At 51.6% G+C, this 23,842-nt stretch overlaps 2 protein-coding genes across 2 annotated transcripts in view; one reads left to right on the top strand and one right to left on the bottom strand.

The window, feature by feature from the left end:
* The first annotated feature begins 1,314 nt into the window (after positions 1 to 1,314).
* GTSF1L (gametocyte specific factor 1 like) lies at positions 1,315 to 2,415 on the top strand. The gene has a single exon (XM_022592940.2). The coding sequence runs from the start codon at positions 1,330 to 1,332 to the stop codon at positions 1,837 to 1,839; it is 510 nt and encodes a 169-aa protein (XP_022448648.2). The 5' UTR covers positions 1,315 to 1,329; the 3' UTR covers positions 1,840 to 2,415.
* Positions 2,416 to 9,312: 6,897 nt separating this feature from the next.
* The window catches only part of MYBL2 (MYB proto-oncogene like 2), a 28,227-nt gene continuing 13,697 nt past the window's right edge, over positions 9,313 to 23,842 (bottom strand). The window contains exons 7-14 of the mRNA XM_022592353.3: positions 22,064 to 22,351; positions 18,938 to 19,354; positions 16,699 to 16,838; positions 15,128 to 15,227; positions 13,243 to 13,356; positions 11,877 to 11,981; positions 10,431 to 10,577; positions 9,313 to 9,850 (exon numbers count right to left, since the gene is read on the bottom strand). Coding sequence (XP_022448061.1) covers positions 9,722 to 9,850; positions 10,431 to 10,577; positions 11,877 to 11,981; positions 13,243 to 13,356; positions 15,128 to 15,227; positions 16,699 to 16,838; positions 18,938 to 19,354; positions 22,064 to 22,351 — 1,440 coding nt within the window. The 3' untranslated portion in view covers positions 9,313 to 9,721. The remainder of the gene's footprint in view (positions 9,851 to 10,430; positions 10,578 to 11,876; positions 11,982 to 13,242; positions 13,357 to 15,127; positions 15,228 to 16,698; positions 16,839 to 18,937; positions 19,355 to 22,063; positions 22,352 to 23,842) is intronic.

Here is a 23,842-nt window from a genome sequence, read left to right as displayed (position 1 = left end):
TAGAAGTTAGAAAGAAACTGGGCTCTGCTTCAACATGAAGAAAGAAAATAGCACAGCTACTCTCAGCAAAAATAACTTCGAGAAGGAGGGAGAGATAAATACACTTTCAGACAAATGGACTCGAAAGAGTTTGTCAAGAGGAAATTCTAAAAAAAGAAAACTGAGCAGAAACAAAGCAATCCCACATGGTGAGTCTGAGATGCAAAAGCAGATAGAAGTAAATGTGAGCACAAGTGTAAACAAACCAGCAATACTATCTTGTGAGGTTTCCTTTAAAATTAGGCTGAAATACAGGGAACAATAACATAATAAGTCAGGAGGGAAGCAAATGAAGAAAAAGCCCTGTATTATCCAGGAAGAGGGGAATACTTATCAACTTTAAGCCTTGATAAGTTATCTATAAATGCTTTCATTGTAGAGTAACCACGAAACGATTAGTTCTACAATGCATAACTTACAAAATAGTGAAAGAAATGGGAAGGTTTTTTTAACGTCTATTTAAAATAAGGGAAGAAAGGAGAAAAAAAATGAACCAAAGAGTAGGCTAGGAAGCACAAAATAAGATGGTAGGTTTAAACCCAAATATATCAGAAATTATATTAAACATGTAGGTTTAAAGACAGGTAAATAATAAATTAGGAGTTTGGGATTAGTAGATACAAATTATTATATATAAAATAGATAAACAACAAGGTCTCACTGTATAGCACAGGGAACTATATTCAATATCCTGTAATAAACCATAATGGAAAAGAATATATATATATATATATATCTGAATCACTTTGCTGTACACCAGAAACTAACACAATATTATAAATCAACTATACTTCAATTTAAGAAAAAGACAACAGTTTTGAATGGCAGCTTTCCCCAAGCCCACCTTGTCCCTTGAAAGCGATGGGCAACAAGCAGCCTCTTTCTGATGACACACGCTGCCCATTGTGACTGTCCGTGACTGCCCCGAGACATCACATAGCTTGAGTCAGAGGCAAGGGCGGGCTGCCACATACCTTCTTCACCTGCCTGAGGGGCTGCTGTGGTTTGGGCTCTTGCATCTGCTTTGTGTGGTTCTTCTGTCTCATGTGCCATTTGATGACTGTCTGCTCTCTGTGCAGCTGCTCCTAATAGCCCCTTGTCCTTCTTCAAGCCACCGCTCGTGGTCTCAAAGAACAGGGAGCACAGGTTGTTCTGACATGCACCAACAGAGTTCCAAGGGCCAACGCTGGCAGAGGACTGCTCCATCTTTCTTACCAAAGGGCTTTTCCACGAAGGACGTTTCCTTCTGACTCCGGGCATCGGACTCCTCTGCCTCAAGAACTATTTCCCATGGAGCCAGAAGCCTTAGAAATTTGCCCTTACAACCCTCGACACCGAATCCCACTCAGAAGATTTCAATACCACCTGGCATCATGCAGGAGGAAGAACCCCCAAAAAGCCAAAAAGATGGCCAGCTGCAAATACAACGCCTGCCACGTGTTCCCCATCAAAAAGCTGGAGGAGCACGAGGCTGCCTGTGTCAACAGAAGCACAGTGGAGGAAGAGGACAGCTTGAGCTCTCTGAAGTTCAGCCTTCCGAGTTCAGAGCAGAATGGAAACACCCCTCCAGTGTCCCGCTGGCTCCCCAACTCCGATGTCTGGAATGTAGATAGCACGAATTCCCACCCCATGTTTGTCCTTAAGACTTTTGTTCCCCAAAAGCTTACTTGTGCAGTCGACGCGAGAGAGTCAGAGAGAGAGGACCACACCCCATCCCTGACCCCCCGGCCAGAAGATCATCAGACCAGGAGAGTAAACCACCAGCCGCAGAAAGGAGATGCAGGCGTCTTAAATGCATGAAAGCAGATGCAACTCACCAGAATAAAAGGCATACAAAGTCAACTACAGTGGGATGCTTCTTTTTACCTAACGGATAGGTTTAATATCACTCTGCTGACAAAAATGGGACAAAATGGGCACTTTCATAACATTGGTAAGAGAACGTAAGTTGGTGAACTTCCCTGGAGGGCAATTTGACAATAGCTATAAAAATTATCAACGTGATGGAGTAATTCTACTTCTGGGTTTTCATCCTGTAATATGTTCACACACGTGGACAATGAGGTAAGTACAAGGGTATTCGTGGCAGCATCACGTGTAGCAGCAAAAGGTCCGAACTGATCTAAATATCCGTTGGGAGTATTTGATTAAATAAATGATGGTGCCGCCATGTGATGGAATAGTATGCTACCGTGAAAAAGAGCGAGGGCACTCTTTCCGTAAGACGTGGAAAGGCTAAGACATGTTGTTTAACTCAGAGACGAGCACGCTTTTTCTATAAAAGGCCAGAGAGTAAATATTTCAGGCTTTGCGAGTCATATGGTCTCTGTCACAACTATTCAGCTCTGCCTTGGTAACATGACAGCAGCCACAGGAAATATGTAGACCATGAACAGAACTGTTTACAGAAACCGGTGATGGGCTGGATTTGGCCTGTGGTCTGTTGTATGCCAAGCCCTACTGCAACGGATCAAAGCCAAGTCCATGCCACTGTTTTCGTAGATGTGTGGAAGAGGACTGTGTAGGGATGTGCTTGTACTTGCATAGAATTTCTCTTCAAGGGTACATTAGTACAGGGGTCTTCCCACAAAGCCTGAAATGTTCTCTGTCTGATCCCTTACAGGAAATAAGTGCTGCCCTCTTCCCTAACATCAGCTGCCCCAGGGAAGACAGCTAGGTGACTGCAGGACAGGGAAGAGAGAGTTTTTACCCATAGTACCTTTTATATATGAACACACTTGAATGCATCATCTGGTCAAAAAATTAAAATACACATTTTTTCTAAAACAGCAAAAGACTTAAATCTTTTGAAAGTTTTTCAGAAGGAAGTCTTAACTGCTAAGTTTTTTTTAAGTACTCATAACCTTGTCACCCCTGGCCCCTTCAACTGTTTCTACAAAGTGTTACATAAAGATTTCTTCTTGGAAAAAAAGAGAAGTTCTGGGTGTTGGCCCTTGAAATTCCATGGTTAATAAAATGCTTGGACTAGAGAACTGCCACATAGGAAGTAGGTGAAATAAGAAAGTGGTGTGTAGGGCATATAGCTGCAAACTTTAGGTCACCAAGACCAGGAGGGCTTCCCTGGTGGCGCAGTGGTTGAGAGTCCGCCTGCCGATGCAGGGGGCACGGGTTCGTGCCACTGAGCCTGTGCGTCCGGAGCCTGTGCTCCGCAACGGGAGAGGCCACAACAGTGAGAGGCCCGCGTACCGCAAAAAAAAAAAAAAAAAAACAAGACCAGGAAAAAAAGAGTAATTTGGTTTGCTTTATTTTACTATTTTACTATTCTCTATTTTTATATAAATTTGAAATCTTACATAATAAAAATAGTTTAAAATATATTTTAATATATTTACAATATATTTTAATAGAAAGATATATTATATCATACAATATTATATATTTTATATAAATTACATATATTATATATTTTAATAAAAAGTTTTAAAAATACATATATAAATTTGAAATCTTCCATAATAAAAATAGTTTTAAAATATATTTTAATATATTTTTATAATATATTTAATATTATATATAATATATAAAATATATTAGATATATTATAAAAATATATATTGGGGGAGGGATAAATTCGGAGTTTGGGATTGGCAGATACAAATTATTATACATAAAATAGATAAACAGCAAGGTCCTACTGTATAGCACAGGGAACTATATTCAATATCTTATAATAAACTATAATGGAAAAGCATATGAAAAAGAATATATATGTATATATAACTGAATCACTTTGCGGTATACCAGAAGCTAACACAATATTGTAAATCAACTATACTTCAATTTTTAAAAATTTAAGCATATATATTATATATTATGTACAAATGTATATTATTACAAATGTATATTATATATTATACTTTTAATTAAAAGGTTTAAATATATATTTATATGCAATATATATTTTAAATATATATTATAGAAGATTTCAAATTTATATAAAAATAAGAGAGATAGTAAGATAAACTATATATGCATATATATAGTGTGTGTGTGTGTATATATATATATATATATATATATATATATATGCTGAATGCAATGTGGTATCCTGGGTTGGATTCTGGAACAGAAAAAGATATTAGTGGAAAACCTGGTGAAATACAAATAAAGCCTGTAGTTTAGTTAACAGCATTCTACTGATGTGAATTTCTTAGTTTTGCTGAGTGCTTCCCTGGTGGCGCGGTGGTTGAGAATCCGCCTGCCGATGCAGGCGACACGGGTTCGAGCCCTGGTCTGGGAAGATCCCACATGCCGCGGAGCAACTAAGACCGTGAGCCACAACTACTGAGCCTGCGCTCTAGAGCCCGCGAGCCACAACTACTGAAGCCCGCGCGCCTAGAGGTGGTGCTCCGCAACAAGAGAAGCCACCGCAATGAGAAGCCCGCGCACCGCAACGAAGAGTAGCCCCAGCTCGCCGCAACAAGAGAAAAACTGGCACGTGGCAACGAAGACACAGGGCAGCCAAAAATAAATAAATTAAAAAAACACTTGTTAGCAAGCGGTGACAGTGACCACAGCAAGCCAGTGCTGGGCTGGGTGCCAGTGATTGAATCAGAGCTGAATGGGCTGGGGAAAGGTAGGCCCCGCAGCCCTGGGTAGCGGGCGAACTTTCCAATCTCATGTTTGAGGATTCCTGGCAAAGGAGGAGTCTGGCAGAAAAGCCATGTGCTCAGGCAGAGGGGGCTCTGGCACAGCAGAGGAAGGAGGAAAGAAAGGGGGGCGACCCTGGGGCAGGTGCCTTGTCCCAGGCACAATCCTGAGGGGAAAGTACTTTTATTTCCAATATACAGACGTGAAAAGTGTCTCAAAGAAGCTAATTAAGTTGCCTTGGTTCACAAAGCTAGTGAGTGGCAAGTGGCCTAATGAAATTGAACCGATCCGCAGCAGCTCTACTCCTAAATTTGTAGAAACCAGAAATACGTACGTGAGTTTGCCAAAAGATGAGGACAGCTCTTCACAGCAGCCCTATTTATAATGCCAACCTGAAAACGCTCTACCTGTCCTTCAGGAGAAATGGGTGTAGTATGGAAATGTCCCACGATGAAACACAATACAGTCATGAGAATGAACCAACTATAACTACCCAGTCAGCACGGGTATTTTCACATAAAGTGAAATTCAGTTTACACAATGTTGTTTTGGAAAAAGCAAGATAAATCGATGGTGTTTGAATTCAGGATGGTGGTTACCCTTGGCGGGGTAGGGAGGGGGGTTCTGGGGTGCTGGTCATGGTCTATTTCTCAATCACCATACTGGTTACCTGAGTGTGTTCACTTTGTGAAAATTCATCCAGCTGATCACTTGGGATCTGTGTATTGTCCTGTATGTTGAAATTCCATGGAAAGTCTTGAGAAATTGAACCTATACCTAATGTAGATGCTTTCTCTACTGTTTCTGACTCCCTGGCTAAGAAACACATGGTTACACGAAACAGGGCACTAAAGTGCTGGCCTTAACTGGGCTCACGTCCTGACTTGACCACGTTCTAGTAACTTCTGCTCAGAACAGTCAACTGAAACATGGACACTGACTTCTCGTTTGCAGGGTTCTTGTGGACAGAAAGAAATGAGAAAGCATTTTGTAATAATATCATAAGAGCCCATGTTTTCTGAGCCCCAAGTGTGTGCCAGTGTTCTACCCAACCCCTTCAACAACTCTGGAAGGTTAAGGGTTCTCCCGTTTTATAGCCAAGAACTCCAAGGCTCAGAGCAGGAAAGAGCCAGGCTGGGATTCACATCCAGGTCTGTCTGATCCAAAGTCAGAGCTTTATCCGTGGCTACCAGGAAACCCCTGGAAAGCTTGCCAGGTGTCCTGGGTAACAATCAAGACACAGGCATCGTCACAATGGCTCTGGATTCCGGAATCCTTCCTCCCACTTATTTCCAACAAAGTTCCTGGCCTCCTAAGTTCCTCCTCCACGCTGTTGAGCCCACCGTGCACCGTTCATTTCCTCAGGGTTCTTTAGCTGACACAAGCTACCTTCCTATCGGCTAGTCATTGTCACATTAATGCTGTGTAACAAACCACTCCAACATTAAGTGGCTTCAAACAACATTCTTATCATGTGTCATTTGGGGGTTGGCTAATCTAGGTCCACAAAAAAAAGCAGAAAAAAGAAAAAAGGGACACCGCCACCAGTGCCTGCAGACCTCACGTTTTTTCCCAGTGCATAACACTGACAGAATTGACGATATGCTTGACCAGAAAACACAAATTTCAACACATTTCAAAGATTTGAAGCCACAGAGACTCTGCTCCCTGAACACAGAAGAATTAAGCTAGGAATCAACACTAAAAAACCATGAAGGCTTCCCTACCCGTCTAGTCCTAGCTGCCCTAGGCTTCCCTCTTGGCCACATCACATCATGGCAGGATGAGGTATCAATTAGCACCTACTGGGTACCAGGCCTGCTACTCAGGGAGAAGGACATCCCCCATGCCTTTCTGAAGAGCATTTGAGACTCAGGCTCTGTACCTGTCCTTGTCAGACTGTCCCGTTCATTACGTACTATAACCCAAATACCTATAGGTCAGCCCTAGTTAATAGACAAAACAGCGTCCTGACCAGCTTGAGACCACTGGTCTGTACCAGTGAAAAGTTTGATTTTCAACTCATATCGAAACTCAGCTTTAGTTGCTCTCAAACACATCCAGCCAAGGGTGGAAACATAAAATCTATCTTAGAGGGGGTTAAATCACTGTCATTACTGCATCAGAGCCTTGGTGATCTCTGGAAATAGCTGGAACATAGAAAAGATTCTTACTGGGGTCTGCTGAGAAAGTGGCTCATTCAAGCAATCGCACCCCCAAGCTTATCCTGGCCTATCGGCTACCTGTCCTGAGAGCCTGATTTCCCCACCAACCAGCTTTCCTATTGCTTTTGATATTACAAGGGGGAAATTTTTTTCTCTGGGTAAAGCATCGCTATCTTCGCAACTGCTGTCCAACAATGGAGCTGGCTGGCAAGTAAGAGCCACCTCTCCCCTTCAGTGGACGAGTTCAAGCAAAGGCCAGACAACTGCTTGATGATGGATGCTGAAGAAGGGGACTGAAAATCAGAAAAATGCTTCAAAGACCTACCAAGCACTTCAAGAAACTTCTATGGCTCACTTTACCTGCTGCTGCAAACACACCAATGGCCACCAGGTGGCGATAGAGTTGCACCATCCTTGCAAAGGCTTTAACAGCCCAGTTTTTCGGCAAGTACCCCAAACCTAATTGAAACAAAACATAAACTCAAAATAGGAAAAAAATAGGAATTCCATACGATCCGTCACTCTCACTGCTGGGCATTTAGATTGGCACCTCGGCTCCTTGCTGGCTGTTTCCCTCTTGCTTGTCACTCTGGCCTGGAAAACACCGGGCTCCAGATCAGCCGGGATAGTCAAGTTCCCCAGGCTGCAGGCCCCGCTGGAGCACTGTGGCCCCCAATCTCATGGTCAAACCACAAGCGGGGCCCTCAGCACCCTTGCGGTGGCACCCAATCCACCCTTCCCAAGTGGGCTCTTCCCTCCCTGTCCACACGGTGGACAGACCTTCTCTCAAACCTACCTCTTAGCAGACAGCCCAGCCCCCATGCTGTTGCTCCTCTGCTGTTTTTTTTTCGGAGCCCCTGTTGCCTCTGGCATGTTATATATAGATCTGTCTGCCCTCTCTAGAGTCTAAGCTCCAGAAGAGTAAGGTTGTTTGGGGGTGGAGTCGGGTGGGGTATTTTTTTTTTTTTTTTTTTTTTGCTCTCCTATCCTCAACACCAGAAAGAACCATGCCTCATCCGAAGCCAGGGGAGGGAGGCAGTGGTTGGTGGGACCCTGGATGCGTGTTTATTTCAGGCACAAAGCAGAGAACAGCCCCAGGGCAAGCTAACAGGTCTGCAGTGACTGCAGCCACCTTGCTTGGGGGACAGGTAAGAGCCTCAGGGTAAAGCCCCAGTGGGTGGGGAGGACAGTGGGGAGGGCGCTGCTGGGCAGACGCCCCTGGCAGGTTGCAGGCCAGTCCGCTGTGAATCACCCCCAGGAGCTTATGATGACCCCGGGGGGTGGGGAATCCCAAGTGGTCCCCAGGCACGGGTGTTCCACACAGTATGACCTCCTAGAGACAAAGGTACCCCCCTGCCCCCACCCTCACTGCAGGGCAGGTCGCCCATCAATGCCAACAGCCCTGTGGGGAGCAGTCAGTGACAGCGCCTGGGTAACCAGGGGAAGGGATTTGGAGATGGGCAGAGGGGCATCCGGGCCAAGAAATCAGCAAATGCACAGGGGCGTGAAGCTGGCATGGCCCAGCCATGGGATTGGCTGGAGTGTCCAGCTCAGCCACGTGGGCAGGAGGCAGGTGGGAAGGGTAGAGGCCCATCACGGGTCTCAAACGGGGACCAGGACGCAGCCAGGCTCAAACCAGGCTTGGCTATGTGTGACCGATGGGGGCTGCCTGGGGAGGGCTGTCAATGCTGAGTCACAGAATCCTGTGTGCAGCCGACAGGACAGGGCTGTGTCGGAGTAAGGCAGACTTGAACCCTGGCGTCCTAACTCCCAGTCCCCTCTTTAGAGGCTGGGGACCCCAGGCAAGAGGACCTGCCCCCGAGTCTCCCTTGGGAACCAGAGGCACTGAAGCAGGGTGTGGATACTGGGCTGCCCAGACAGATGCCATCCTGCGGTGAACTGAGACCGCAGCCCCCGGGGATGGTCACATGCCCTGTCCGATGGACCCCACTGCTGAAAACATCACTCCCTGATTTAGACCCCTCTAAATCAGACACACGCCCCTCTTCAGTCCCCAGGGACTCTTCCCAGCCACCAGTCAAGTGCCACAGTCTGTGCACTGGGCCATGACCAGGGTCCAGAGCCCAGGCTGGAACTGCTGCCTTGGCCTTGGGAAGTTAGGGCCACCGTGGCCAGAAGGTTCTGCCCAGCTGCCGGTCACTCCTTGTTTACCAGCCTGATCTGGGGGTGGGGCTCATCACAGGCCACTTCAGCCAACCACCACCCACGGCAAGGGCCAACCACCGCCCCACCCCTTCCCCAAGTCCTCAGAGCTTTGAGAAACACCCACTGGGTACAGAGAAAACTGCCTCCAGCACATTGGGTCCCTGGGGGCAACAGAGTCCAGAGACCCAGGCCTGGGCTGTGCAGACAAGGTTGCACTCTGAGGATGAGGGCCCCGGTCCCTGCATCCCTCAGGGCCCTAAGGACAGTCACCAGGGAAGCACTGTCACCAGGGAAGCACGAGCAGGATCCAGGAGGAAGGCGGCGTCCAGAGCACAGGAGAAAAACAACTTTTATTCTTTCAAGAAAATGTAACAACCGGTTGAAGGAAGGAGCATGCTGGCCACATCCCCTGTCCTAAGCAGGGGTCTGAGATGAGGCCAGGCCTGACCAGGGCTTGGGAGAAGATAACGGGGCTCCCTGTGGCACTGGGGGGAGGGCTGGGCCAGCTCAGAGGTGGGACTTTGTTCTGTTAGCACCAGGAATCGCCCGCAGCTGCAGCCGGACTCGGAGACAGGACAGTGGGTGGCCCTGCTCTGTCTCCACCTGAGCAGTCTGGGGAGGGGCCGGCGGCAGAAGGCTCCCTGCAGGCGGTCATCTTTGTGTGATTCTCAAATTCACAGCCTAGACTCGGCCCCCCAGCCCCCTGTAAACATGAGAATGGGCTCGTGACTGCCAAGCCCCTAAGACAAGATGAGGGTCCGAGATGTGTGGCTGGGCTTCAGGCGGCCCAGGAGCTGCCGGGCTTTCTCCTGCATGAAGAGCTGGTCCCTGGTCCCCCCGCAGGCCACCATCTTCCAGGCGCTGGTCATCTGGGAGGAGGCAAAAGGGTTACCATCCAGGCAGGGGCAGCATGCTCCCAGGGAAGCCTGGCGACTCTGGTCGGGGAGGGGTGGGGACATTTCTATGACGCTCCCTCCCTCCAGAAGCCACAAGTCTTTCTGTGCTCACTGCACCTTCCTGGTGGACCTGGGGAAGTCACTCCCATCTCTGGGAGTCCTCAGATGTAGAGCAAGGAGGCTGGACCAGGACACAAGCCCCCCCACCCCCACCCCTACTACGCGGCACCAGCCTCCGCATGAGTAAAAGCTAGAGCCACGCAGGCTGGTGAGGAGCAGAGAGGGGTTGACCTGTGCAGATGGTGAGAGAAGCAGGCAGGGCACCCCTGCCTTCAAGGACAGAAGTCACAGAGACAATGTCTTAATTACGAGTGAGGCCACATCATGAAGGGGGCGCTTAGTGGAGGGCGTGGTCTCTAGTACACAGATTCCCTGAGGGAGTGACGTCTGGACAGAGATGTGAAGCCTAGGTTAATCAGGAAGAGGCAAAGCCTGTGCAAAGGCCCTGAGGTGTGAAGCGCACAGAGCAAGGGCCCGAGGAGGATGCACTCACCGGGGCAGGAGTTAGAAAGTGGCCTCGGGGCTTCTGGGCCGCCGGCTTCTCGGGCTTGGCCTGCAGGAAGCCCTCGTTGAGCAGGCTGCTGTCCTCTCTGCTGCCCGACGGGGTGAGGCCAGAGGAGCCTGGTGGGATGTTGGTTGGCTGAAACCAAAACCAAATCGAAGGCTCAACGTTTTGCCATGAGCTCTTTGTGGGAAGGAGAAAACAAAACAGCAGGCACATTCCAGCACCACCACCTCTGTTGGGATCTTGGACAGGATATTCCTTCTCTAAGCCTCAGTTTCCTCTTCCAGATGGGAATTCATTTAAAGATTCAGTAGGAAAACTGCTGTAAAGTACCTGTTTCAGAGCCTGGCACCTAGTAAACGGCCAATAATGCTGGTGCCTTTCTACATGAATCTGGTTCCTCCCCATCCCAGGTGGAGACGAAGATGCTCCAGCTTCTCCTGGGACCAGAAACACCCACAGAGGTGCCGGTGTCGACTAGAACTCACTGGGAGCTGCACAATGCACCCCAGGACTCCCGGACAGGCCTCTACCCTCCTAACAGCCTACTGGGCTCAGTGCCCTCATTACAGGCAAGAACCTGAGGCTCAGGGACCTAAGAGATGCCAGAGACCAGGGCCCGGTGTCAGGACTCACCCTAGGCCCCCCACTCCACCTCCTCTGCTCTTAACCACTTGCCCTAACTTTTTCTCTTTCTGCTAATTATTTTACTTGCCCAAGGCGATGCTGGCTGGTCTGCCTGGCGGGCACTAAGTCCCCAGACTGGCGGGGATGCCTGGCCAAAGGGAGGTTTGTCTGCACGGGCTATGAGAGCAGCAGGCGCACCTGCAGGATCTGGTCAGGCAGTGCTGTCTCATGAGCTCTGCCACGGCCCTCACTGTCTGCTACCAGCGGAAGACGGGCTCACCCCACTGTCTGCTGCAAGGGATCACTAGCATGGCATGGTTTCTGGGGCCCAGGCTCTGTGTAGGCAGCAGCCCCCTTGCTGGAGGTTGGCCTGGGAACTGGGAAGCACCCATGCCAGAGCTGAGGTGCCCCAATCCCCTGGCTATGCCCTGAGGCACGTCACCAACCCTCTCCCGGGTCACCCTCGGGAGCAGAACGCAAGGGAAGGCGCTGGGGACTCAGAAACCACGGCTGTCAAATGGGTTCTAGCAAAGCAACTCTTGCCAAATAAACCTTTCTGTGAAAGACACAAGCAGGGCTGTCTGGACTGAAGCCAGGGGGGTGGTGCCCAGCTGCCCCCTCCCTGCTGAGCCCGGCACGTGGAAGCCCAGCCCGAGAATCACCGGACTCCACCTCCAGGGTCCTCTCCAGGCTAAAGGGCTCAAGAGGCGAAGGCCCCCAGGGAGACTCCATCCCCCCAGCCTCCTGCAGCTCGGGTGGGGAGTAGCAGGTGGCCTCACAGGATGGCTTCTCTCCCAGACCCCTTACCAAAGGCAGAGCCTTGGGCAGCGTGGACATCAACAGCTTCACGTCCTCATCCACAATGTCAAGGGCCAGGGACTTGCGGACTTTCTTGATGGGGCTTCGCCGCAGCTGGGGGAGGAGGAGGTGCTTAGGGCAGGCGTTTGGATTCTGCTGGGTCACCACCAGTGCCTGATGACACCTGCCCCAGCTGCCCCGGTCACAGAACCAGGCCCTGGTGCAGGGGAGTCCTCGAGCATGCCTGGCTGGCGAGGATTTTCTGGGGCGGGGGGGGGAGGGGGGACCGGGACACTTTGGCCCTGCTGCAGACTCTGCCCACAGAGCAGACTGCCCGGCCAGATGCTCAGTGTTGGTACTGAGGACACCAACGCCACCCTCCACCCAACCTCATCCCCAAAGGGACCAAGCGCAGCCCCCGAGACTCTACTGCACGAAACGCTCCCCTAAACAGCCAAGTTACAGCTAAAACACCTACCTGCCGGTGAGTGACATGGAGATGTGGGACCCCACAGGACACAGGCGTTAAAGGAATGCTCAGCCCCACCCCCGCACTTCCTATAAGCAGGCCAGGGGTCAGCTCCAATGCCAGGGAGGGGCTCTGAGACTAGTACTCACCCCCCAACCCAGCACTGTGCCCCAAACAGGTGCCACCGCGGCTCAGAACCACCTTCGGACACAGAGAGGCCACGGAGGGTCCCGGCCATGCTCTACATACACGCCCAGGGGCCCAGCCCAGTGGGTCCCTCCCAGCCTGGCCACCCACGTTCCCACCCACCCTCCACCCCGGCACACTCCCATCTTCCCTGCTCCCCAGGACAGCACCTGGGAAGAAAGGGGCACAAAGACAGAGGGGACATGGAGCCACCTGCTGTTGGGAAACCCCACATGCCAGGCGGCAGGAGAGCTTGCCCAGTATGGCCCGGCCCTGCCCAGAGCAGCTCCCCACCTCACCGGAGCCCACTGTCCCCCACCTGCTCATGCAGCCAGGATACCTGGCTGGCTCCATACCAAGGATTTCCCTTGAGATCCTCTTTGTGCCCTTTCTGCCCCCGTAACACCGTATGTATCGAGTCACTAGGGTGTTCGCCGTTTCCACCCACTGCACTCCTGGAGGGAGCGACCACTCTGGGTCTTGCTCACTGTTCTGACGGCCCCCCTCAGCCCAGAGCCCGCTTCAAAGGGGTCCAAACAGTGCTGAATAACTAAGGCACCAGTTCAAAGGGGAAGAGGGAAGGGTCCCAGGCACCAAGGCCTTACGTTGGTTGGTTTCACGGACAACCACTCTGCAGGAACAAAGGGCCGGGGCCACAGTTCCACTTACCCTGGTGCCTTATGTCTACCAGACCCGCTCCCCACTCCGCCAGCCACTCACCCCAGCCTTCCTCTTCTGCTTCTCGGGCCTCACTTCGTCCTCAATGATGAGCTCAATGCCGGCCTCAGAGCGCAGCACCTCCTTCAAGTCCTCCTCCAGGTGCGGGGTCTGGGGCTACAGGCAGGGATGTGAGTGAGGCCCTGCACCCAGGCCGTAGGACACAGGCAGAGCCTGATCACGGGAGCGGTGGGGCAGACCCAGGCAACACAGGGAGGAGGCCCAGTGCCGGGACACTGGCCTCACACACAGTATCCATGGCCACTAACTTTTCTGCCTGGGACACTGGCCTCTGCTCACTGAGAGCCGCACAGGCCCGGAGTGTCCCCACTTGACCACAGCCAACCTCACACAACCCTGGGAAATAGCTGTCTACCTCTTCCACAAGGTAGAAACGGAGGCTCAGAGAGGGTGAGACCTCAGCCCAAGGCCACACAGCTGTGAGGTCAGAACCTGGATGCGCTCAAAACCCTAACTCCTTAACCCCTCGGTCCCACAGTAACGGAGACGTTGATTCCATTTCCCTTTCTCGGGCCTGGGGGCTCAGGCGGCAGAGGCCAGGGGAGGGAGAGAGCTACTGAGCAGCAGGTGTAGGGTACAGTAACACCCGAGAAGTCACTCTAAAAGCCCCATGTGGGCTTCCCTGGTGGCACAGTGGTTAAGAATCCGCCTGCCAATGCAGGGGACACGGGTTCGAGCCCTGGTCCGGGAAGATCCCACATGCCGTGGAGCAACTAAGCCCAGGCGCCACAACTACTAAGCACGCGAGCCACAACTACTGAGCCCGCGTGCCGCAACTACTTAAGTTAATGCGCCTAGAACCCGCGCTCCACAACGAGAAGCCACCGCAATGAGAGGCCCGTCCACAGCAACGAAGAGTAGCTCCCGCTCGCCGCAACTAGAGAAAGTCCGCGCGCAGCCACGAAGACCCAACGCAGCCAAAGATAAATAAATTAACAAATTTATTTTAAAAAATAAAATAAAAGCCCCCATGTACTTGAACTATCGCTGCCAAGGGCAGATTCACCCTCCAGCCATGCCTGGAGAGCACACAGATCTCTTAGTATCCGGGAGCCGAACCCCACTCAGACAGGAAAGGGCAGTGCTGACTGGGGCCTGTGCAACTCCACCAGCTGCATCCCAGCATGGGGAGACCACGGCTCCACCACCCAGACCCCACGTGGTGAGCACGGAGGGGAGCTCGCTGCAGGCTTTGTCCACAGGAAATGCTTCTCCACAACCTGCCTTTCTCCCACCTTCAGCTGATTTCTAAGACACAGCCTATTTCGGAAAACCCGGGGTGCCAGCTCTCTCTTTTGCCCTTGGGGAAAGCAGGACCGTCCCACGAACCGGGAAGAGTCAGGGGAGAAGGGCTGTTCTCACACTGCTGGGGAAGCACGCCAGGAGGTGTCTCCTCACTGGCGAGCCATCTCCAGCCCACCCCTGAGTGCTTTCCTGTGTTTTGCAAAGGACGGGCAGTTGGTCAAAAGGCTTCGGTTTGAGGAGCAATTCACCACTTTCCTGAACCAGCCCCAGCGCCCGAGCAGGTCCTTCTCTGTCCCAACTCCTGCCCATGTTCCGCTGGGCATGGCCATGTGCTGAGTATTTAGTCATTTATGCACTTACATGCTGAATGCCAGCTTCCACCACCCCAAACTCCCAGCTTCACCAGGACGTCACCGTGGCTCCAGCACCCAGCACCGCCTGGCACGTGGCAGCTGCTCAAGAGAGGTCTGATGAACTGGCAACTCCACCCCGGGGGCCCCATTTGTAACACTAGGGTATCTGCAACTTCTCAAGGCTGCTGGGAGAATCTAATGAGATCTCAGAGGGACAGGGCCCTGTGAACCGTAAATGGCTGGAGGACCAGCCTGGCCGTACCACGTACCAGGGGCTTTAGTGGTCCGTACTTCTCCAGGGCGTTCTTGAACGGGGTCGGTGTGTGAGGAGTGCTGTCCCTGGAGTACTTCTGATCTGGGGTTACAAACCTGCCGGGGACAGAGGAGGCGGCTTCACGACGGGGCTGGACGCAGACACCAGCTGCTCTGCTGCAGGCTGCCCGTGAGTCCCACACCGCCCTCCACCAGACCTCTGCCTCTGCAGCAGGGAGGCCACCCCCGGACACAGTCTCTTCCCATCACACTTGCCCACACACCCACCTCCCCACCCCCGAAGGGAGTTACGGGGGCTGAGAGGAAGGGCTATCCTCAGAAACGGGAAAGAGTCTGAGAGGGTCCAGCACACCCGAAAGGCTGGAAGAACGACTGAGAAGGCTGCTGTCACTAGGATTCTCCATAAAACAAGGCCGGCCTGTGGCCACACTGCAGAACCAGCGAGAGAAGGGGGAGGCGAGGAAGGTGGGGATCCAGGAAGACCGCATCCCTCTCCAACCTCTCTCCGGAGAAGCAGCGACTCCTTTTGTGGTTCCAGCTGTCTGTTTAAGAACTTCAAGTCCAGGATTTTGGCTTGAATAGAGAATCATTTCTCATGAAACGTATCTAAATATCAATTCTTTTTCTTGCTTCCAGCATATGTTTAAGAGCTTAGATTTGAAGTCCAGGATTTCGGCTTGAAAGGAGAATCATTTCTCATGAAGCCTACTTATGTTAAACGTTAGATCAACTCTTGAGAGACTGACTTCTGACCAAGCGATTCATACATCTTTTCTGAAATTACATATCATTACAAGAACTAAAACTCCTGAACTGATTCCTGAATTACAACTTAACTGCTGAAACATAAATAGCAATGCTTCTTCCCCGGCACATGTAACAAGCAGAAGACCAGTTAAGCAACTCTCTCTACCTGGAATTCAAGAGTCACGATGACACAAGGGAGGAAACTTATTGTGAAATCACCTCCATAGAAGCAGGTAAGCAACCTGTACAGGCTGAAGGTGAAACGCTGTGCTTCATACACACGGGAGGTGGGGCACGGCCGTCCCTCCTGACTAAGCACCAGAGAGACGAGAGAACCGGGGGCCCTTCTGTCCTTCACGTAGGGCTACTCAAACACAGTGGATCTGCACTTGAAACTTATAAAGGATGCAGAGATTAAATTTTTCGTGGCAGTGTGGACTCTCTCCATTTCTGAGATTAGAAAACCATCAAGTTAAAAAATAAAAAACGGGGAATTCCCTAGTGGTCCAGTGGTTAGAATTCCGCGTGCTTTCACTGCCGAGGGCGCAGGTTCAATCCCTGGTCAGGGAACTAAGATTCCTCAAGCCATGCGGCGCGGCCAAAAAAAAGGAAAAAAAAAGAAAGAATTAGAACAGAGGTGAAGCAGCAGACTACCCTGACGGAAGTGAAGAGGTGTGGCGACCAGGAGGAGGCGGCCTTCCTGTAACAGAGTCTCAGGCGGTTTTCCAAGGGTTCCCTCCCCCAGAGAACCTCCGCCAGGCCGGCCACTGCTTGGGGAGGGGCAGGCCCAGCGCAGGTGGGACGGGGGCACAGCACTCACGCAGCGTGTTTCTGGTGCAGGGGCGTCTTATCCCGGTGCAGTGGCGTGGTGACCACCACCTTCTGGCTGCACACGGGGGTGGACGTCAGCGAGGGGCCCTCCAGCTCTAGTGTGTCCTGTTTGTTCCAGAAGTTCAGAAACTGCCAGGAAGACAAAGGAAACAAGACAAGGTGATGACCTCAGAGCCCACCGGCAGGTGCCAGAGAGCAGAGGCCAGGACAGATGGGCAGGGACCCACTGGGCAGGGACCCACTGAGCTGGTCCATGTAGACCCCAGGCTGGGCATCACCCAATCCTCGCTTTGCCAGGATGATGGGAGGTCCATCTCCCACCCCCACGTGCTGCTGACGGTGTACTTAAGGCAAAGGAAGCTGACCGAGAGCAGCTCCTTTTCAGAAAAGAAAGTAGCTCTTAAATGAACTGCGACAGACGGGTCAGTGATGATGGAGATGGTGACATCAACACTTAGACACACCCTCTCACACCAGAGCTGAGCACTGCACACTGAGAATTTCACATAGTTTTCACAGATCCTCTGAAATGTAAAGATTACGATCCCCCTTTACAGATAAGGGAGGTTTGGATTCTTGCGCTGAGTGCTAGAGGTAGAGGCGGGACTCAAACCCAGATCTGAAGCACCACCCTCTCCCCTCTGCCCTGAAGGTGCCCTTGGCAGCTCAGGGCCACCTGCAGCCCTCAGGCCCACTGCCCTCTGCAGGGTCCCTGGGCAGGGCAGCTGCACCCCGTCACCCTGGGCTGCTCTCTGGGCAGCTCCAGCCCTGCTGTCTTCCTTCTTCAGCCAGCAGCCCTCACGGGGGGCCTGCTATGGGCTAAACTGTGTTCTCCCCAAATTCACATGTTTACACCGTAACTCCCAGTACCTCAGACTGTGATTGTATTTGGAGATGGGCCTTTAAAGAGGTGATTATGGTAAAATGAGGCCACATGGGTGGGCCCTGATCCAATAAGACTGGTGTCCTTAGAAGAAGTTTACAAAAGAAGAAGAGATTATAAGAGAAAAGAGATTAGGACACAGAAACTGAAGGAAGACCACCTGAAGACACAGAGAGGAGATTACCACCTAGAAGCCAGAGACCTCAGAGGAAACCAATGCTGCTCACACCCTCTCGGACTTCTAGACTCCAGAACTAAGAAAATGAGTCCGTTGTTCCAGTCCCCCTGTGTGCAGTTCTTTGTCACGGCAGCCCAAGTGAACTAACACAGGGCACCTTGCAGAACCACCAGACATCCCGATACAAAGGCCTGGCCTCAGTCCCTCTACAGCAGAGAGGGTGGCCTCTGGAAACATGCCACCACTGGGCCTCATTCTCTCACGTCCCCACAGGAGGCAGGAGACCCTTGAGACCCAAAGCCTCTGCCCCCCCTCTTGCCCCACCCCTCCAGTCTATCCCCCACCCACAGCCCCCAGCACAGTGCATGCCCCCTAGCTGTACCCAGGACCCTCCGAGGCCCCAGCCCCCATCCCTCAACCCTCCTCCTGTCCCCATCAGTCCTCCTGCCCCCCATCCGTGAGTCCTAGCTCTGGACTTCACACCATACTCTGCTCTCCCCTTGACTCCAAGCCTTTATTCAAGCCGATCAATCGGTCAACAAACCCCACCTGAGACACCACTCTCTGAGTGCCTCCCTCGCCTCTAGGAAAGACAGGCCCCCCCAGGCTCCCCCCAACACTGTGTCTATTACAAACAGAGCCTGGGAAGCAGTACTCAACACAACAAGCTCTCAGCGACTCAATAACTGCTCCTCCCACAGCCCTTTCCTCAGGACACTGTGACCACCAAGTCCCCCACCCCAGCCATCCTCTCACCCCAGCCATCCTCTCCATGGGCAGGGCTGTCATCAGCCCCTTCACGCCCCAGGGCTGGCAAACCTGCTATAAAATCGGTGCTCAGTAAACTCACTCTTAACACACACCGAGTCCTCTTCCCTTCTCGGCCCGTTTATCACCCTCTGCCCCCAGCTCCAGCAATCCCCCTGCTCATAGAAGCCCTGGCTGACACCCTTCCCCGACTAGATGCACCCGAAGTACCAGAAGGCGCCTTTTTCACTCCATTCAGCACGTTTATTTGGGTCCTTTTTTATTAACTGGTCTTCCCATCAGCACGGACGCTTCATGAGGGCAGGGCCAGGCCCGTTTCTGCCCTCCAGGGTCCCCAGCACTGGGCACAGGGGGGCTGTCACCTGCGCCCAGAGAACAGTCGGGGTGGGGTCCACGCACCTGGGAGGGCGAGAAGGGCAGGGTCTTGACGGGCGTGCTCTTCGGGGTGAGGCTGTTGCAGGAGTCCAGGAAGGACAGGCTGGCGCTGTTCTCCGTGACAGGTGACAGGGCGACTCGCCTCTTCTTCTGCCGCTTGAGCACCGAGGGCGGTGTGCTGATGCCCGAGCCCCCCACGTCAGTGCTGGGGGAGATGGGGATCAGCTCGCCCCGGCTGCTCCGGCTCAGGTCCGAGATGGTGTGGCCGTCCAGGCGGTACTCGGTCACGCTGGGCACAGCGGCGGCAGGCTGACGGGTTGGCGGGGCCTGCTGCTGCTGCTGCGATGGATGGGGCTGCACCGGACTGCCGCCAATGCTGCCCTCTGCGGATGGCTCCTCGGGGAGGTCAAACTTACTCAGGTCACACCAAGCATCGGGGTCCTGCCCAGAGAGGGGGTTTAGGAATAACTGCAACGGCTCTGCTTTTCTACCGGTTGATATACCACAGGGCTCATTCGTTAAAGGAAAATACACAAGCATCAAGCATGATCCTACAGGGACTTCCCTGGTGGTCCAGTGGTTAAGACTCCACGCTTCCACTGCATGGGGCACGGGTTCGTTCCCCGGCAGGGAACTAAGATCCCGCAAGCCGCGTGGCCCAGCCAAAAAAAAAAAAAGGATGATCCCAGAGCCCAGAAACCATCACCCTTAATATTGTCCTGCCTTTCCTCAGATTCTTCTTTGTATCTGTAGTTGGAAACATAACTGAAGTCATATCGTGCCTGTGGCTGCTTGCTGTTATTTACAAAAATGTTCTGTGCGTTTTTAAGATATACAAAAAGCACAAAGAAAAATACAAAGAAAACTCACATACCCATCAATAAGCCTAAGAAATAAAACCTTGTCACTAAAGCTCCAGGTCCACCTGGCACATCCTCTGCCCGCATGCAGGATATCACTGCCTGAATTTAGTATTTACCATTTTTATGCGTTTGTTTTATCAATTACCACTTACATGTGTCCCTAAATATTTAGTATTTTCAATGTTTCTAACTTTAGTACATATCATTTCTAGTTAACTGCTTTTTTCCATTTAAAGTTTCGGTAAAGCTGGAATAATGATTGCACCTCATTCTATTACCTATGAGTTTAATATTTACTATCAATATTAGTTGTTATTATAGTGAAAAAAGGTCAACTTTTAACAATTTTAAGGGCTGTAAAATGTACCATCATTTGAACATGTTACATAATTATCCCCTTTCTATAGGACATTAGGTTTTCCCCCCTAATTCTTAAAAATAGCATCTTTATGAACATCTTGGATGTAAATCTTCTCCTGCGTTTGTAGCTATTTCCTTAACAGAGAACTGGAAGTGAGGCTTTGGGTCCAAGGCCGTGAGCAGGTTGAAGGGTCTTGATTTGCCAGCCACGTACCCAGAGCGCACCACTGGGCTCCATGACCCTGTCAATCGCAGCGCCTCCTTGGGTGCTTCACCTACACTGTTTCCAATCCCACAGCCACCCTGCTAGAGAAGCATTACTTTCCCTTCTCATACTGAGGAAGCCAGGTCAGAGAGGGTGTGATCGCCCTGAAGTCACTAAGTTTCCAAGAGCAATTCTAAGAGGCACGCCCAGGTCTTTCTGCCCTTGCCCAGTAAATTACAACCCAGCCCAAAGGCTTCTGGATACAGAAGTTTCCACTGGTCCCTGGAGGTCTGGCCCTGAATGGACCAAGACCCTAGTGGTGATTTCTATTTCTGGTCCTTGGAGCTCAAAGAAGCCTGGCAAGTTCATTGCTAAGGGTGGAGGCCGGCTCAGAGCTGTGCCGTCTCCAGGCATTCCTCCCAGCAGCCAACCCCAACCTCGGAGAGGCCCGGAATGGATGGCATCTAACAGACCGGAGCACATGCTACAAGGACTGCCCGGAGAGACAGACGGCAGTGTTTCTGCAACTACTATCGCTCCCCATCAGTCGCTGAAGGTCATCGTGGGGAGCTCGAGCTCAGCACTCACCAGCTGTGTGACACTGGACAAGCCTCCTAACCTCTCTGAGCTTGAGCTGAGTTCACCACCCACTTCACCGGCACCAGCAGTGCAGAGTGGGCCCAAAGGAGTGACAGCCCATGGTGGCCCCGGAGCTATTTGCTGAACAGACTGACACACGCATCGCTACTCTGAAATCCCTTGTAGTGAAGGGGACACCACAGTCCCAGCCACTAGGGGCAAGAGGTGAGACCCAGAGCCAGAGGGTCTGAGCACACAGCCCACCTGAGACCCACCCCACCATCCAAACGCTCATTGGGCAGGACAGTGGAGCACAGCATGATGGTTAAGACCTTACTTGCTGTGTGACCTTTGACCTTTGGGTACACTTACTTGATCTCTCTGAGCCTCAGTCTCATCTGCAAAACACAGAAGGACACCCCTCACAGGATACCGTGTGGACTATATGTTAAACCCACAGCCTGGCATTCAGCAGATGCTCAATAAACAACGTCAATATTCTCAGCCAAGAGGAGGAAGCCCAAGTGGGAAGGTGAGTATGGGCGCTGCCCACTGAACCCCTCTACCCCTGGTCGCCGGCCTCTTGCCCACCACCTCCTAAAACCCACTTCACACCACAGGCCTGGCTGATGGACCTGGGAGGTCACACCAAGAAGTACACCCCCCACCGGGGTGCCTCCCCCAAAGGGGCACAACCCACAGCCAGCGCGGCCCCAGGGGCAGCTGTACCTGAGTAATCAGGACCCACTCACCACTGCAGCCCCAAACCCGGGCCCCTCCCAGGGTCCTCTCCAGGGACACCCAACCACCTGTGCTGCCACAAACACCAGTGCCCACCCAGGCTGTGTTACCGCTTCAAACACCCTTCCCCATCAGCCCTGAGCACTCTGTCGTACGGCTTCCACCGCGAGCCCTCCCAGCCCACCCTGCGCTGTACAGGTGAGGCAGGAGCTCCCCGAGGGCAGGCGCTGCACAGCCACTATCTTGGCATCACCAGGCCCTGGTGCTGGGCTGGGCACTCGGCACCAGCTGAGCCACATCAGCGAGACAACGAACGGACGGAAGGATGGACGCCTACGGAGAGAAAGTGCTCCCTGCTGGGGGTGCTCGGGGCCCACTGTGAAGCGCCGTGACCAACATTACCGACTCGATCAAGTCCAGGGCTTCAGAGAGGCTGGAGCCCACGGCAGGGATGAGGAGGTTTGCGGCCTCCACCACCCACTTGTAGGGCAGGCTGGTTTCCGGCGAGGAGCCCTCCTGGTCTTCACGCTTGGGGAAGTCCTCCAGCGGCTCTGGCGTCCGCACTCCATCCAGCTCTGTGGGGACGGGCTCCTGCTCCTGGGAGGGGGCAGCCGCCGTGGCCTCCTCCTCACTGCTCTCCTCTTCCTTCAGGGCAGGGAATGCCGGGGGCCAGCCGGTCACGAGACTTCCCTGGTGGGCACAGGGCACGCGGTTTGGATTTTTCGTTATGAGATACAAACTATGCCGTATTCCAGCTAACAGTGCACAACCCGAATCTAATAATAAGGAAACTCAAGTGAACCCAAACTGAGAGACAGTCTATAAAACAACTAGCCCTACCTTATGCTTCAAAAACATCAGTATCGTGAAAGGCTCGGAAAGGCTGATGAACTATTCCAGATAAAATTAGACGAAAGACATATGACAACGAAGCAGTGTCTAAACTGGACTGGATCATGGGCAGGAGAAAGTGGAATCTAGACGGTAGGTTAGTCAAAAGTCCCCGCACCAATGTTAAATTCCAAGTGCGTACTGTCGTCACCCAGGTGAATGTCCTTATTTTGAGGAACACACACTCAAGTATTAAGAAATAAAAGGCACAATGTATGGAACCAACTCTCAAATAACTCAGGTTAAAAAAATATGCATATTGGAACTTCCCTGGTGGTCCGATGGCTAAGACTCCAGGCTTTCGCTGCAGGGGGCCTGGATCCGCATGCCACAGCCATTAAGTAAATAATTAACTACAGGGTCTTTAAAAAAAATAAATGTACATAGAGAAAGATAAAGCAAATCTGACAAATGTTAAAAATGAATGAACCCAGTAAAGGATATAGGCGAGCAGTCTTCTTGCAACTTGTCTGTATACTTAATATTATTTCAAAATGAAAGTTTGAAAAAGGAGTGGAGACTAATTTTTTTTTTTTTTTTGAGACTGATTTTGTGACAGAAAAGAAATAAAGAAAAAGAGGTAGATCGTTAGGGCAATCGCTCTGGCAGAACCTCCGAAACAAGCTTGACTCGTTGACCTGACAGCCCCTGAGGAGCCTTGCAAACAGCACAGGTGATTAACAGAGGCCTGGTTGAGAGCAAGAAGTGGAGTCCTGTGTTAATGGGGGGAGAACGTGGGCTCTGGGTGCAGACAGAGCTCTGCCATTTCCCAGCTCGGGCAAGCTTGTGATGAGGGTCGGTTTGCTCGCCTATAAAATGAGGACACTGAGGCTTACTGAGCAGGGAGGGCACACAGATCAACAGCTGTGTGAAAACCTTTCAACCTAATTAGTAGCTACTGTTGCCACTGCTGTCAAGTGAACAGAATGGAAATGGTCTGTGATATAAGCAAAGGAAGAAAAGGAGATAAGAGCAGATTGGATTAAAACCTTGTAACTGCTATAACTGGAGGGGAAGAATGCTATGAATACTATTTAAAAGCTACCAACATGTGATTCCCACTTCAGAAAACGGCCACTTTGAAAAAAGTTTGGCAATTTCTAATCAAGTTCAGTACTTATCATTTATAATTGCAAGCACTGACCAGTGAGGTAGTCCCATACACACAGAACAGGTGAACCTTTTCTGGCAGGCAATCTAGCAAAATGTATTAACGTCTATTTTGTTTTTGTTTCTTGGGGGGCGGGGGGCCATGCCGCACGGCATGGGGGATCTTAGTACCCTGATCAG

Source organism: Delphinapterus leucas, chromosome 15, assembly GCF_059928025.1.
Source record: "Delphinapterus leucas isolate spDelLeu-1000000601 "Yukka" chromosome 15, BTC_Dleu_Yukka2, whole genome shotgun sequence".
In the NCBI taxonomy this organism is placed as follows: Eukaryota; Metazoa; Chordata; class Mammalia; order Artiodactyla; family Monodontidae; genus Delphinapterus; species Delphinapterus leucas.
The sequence above is the reverse complement of the archived record's forward strand: the minus strand, read 5'-3'. Positions and strand labels throughout refer to the sequence as shown.

Coding starts and splice junctions, on each gene's coding strand:
- GTSF1L (XM_022592940.2), top strand. CDS start 1,330: ATGGAGCCAGAAGCCTTAGAAATTTGCCCTTACAACCCTCGACACCGA.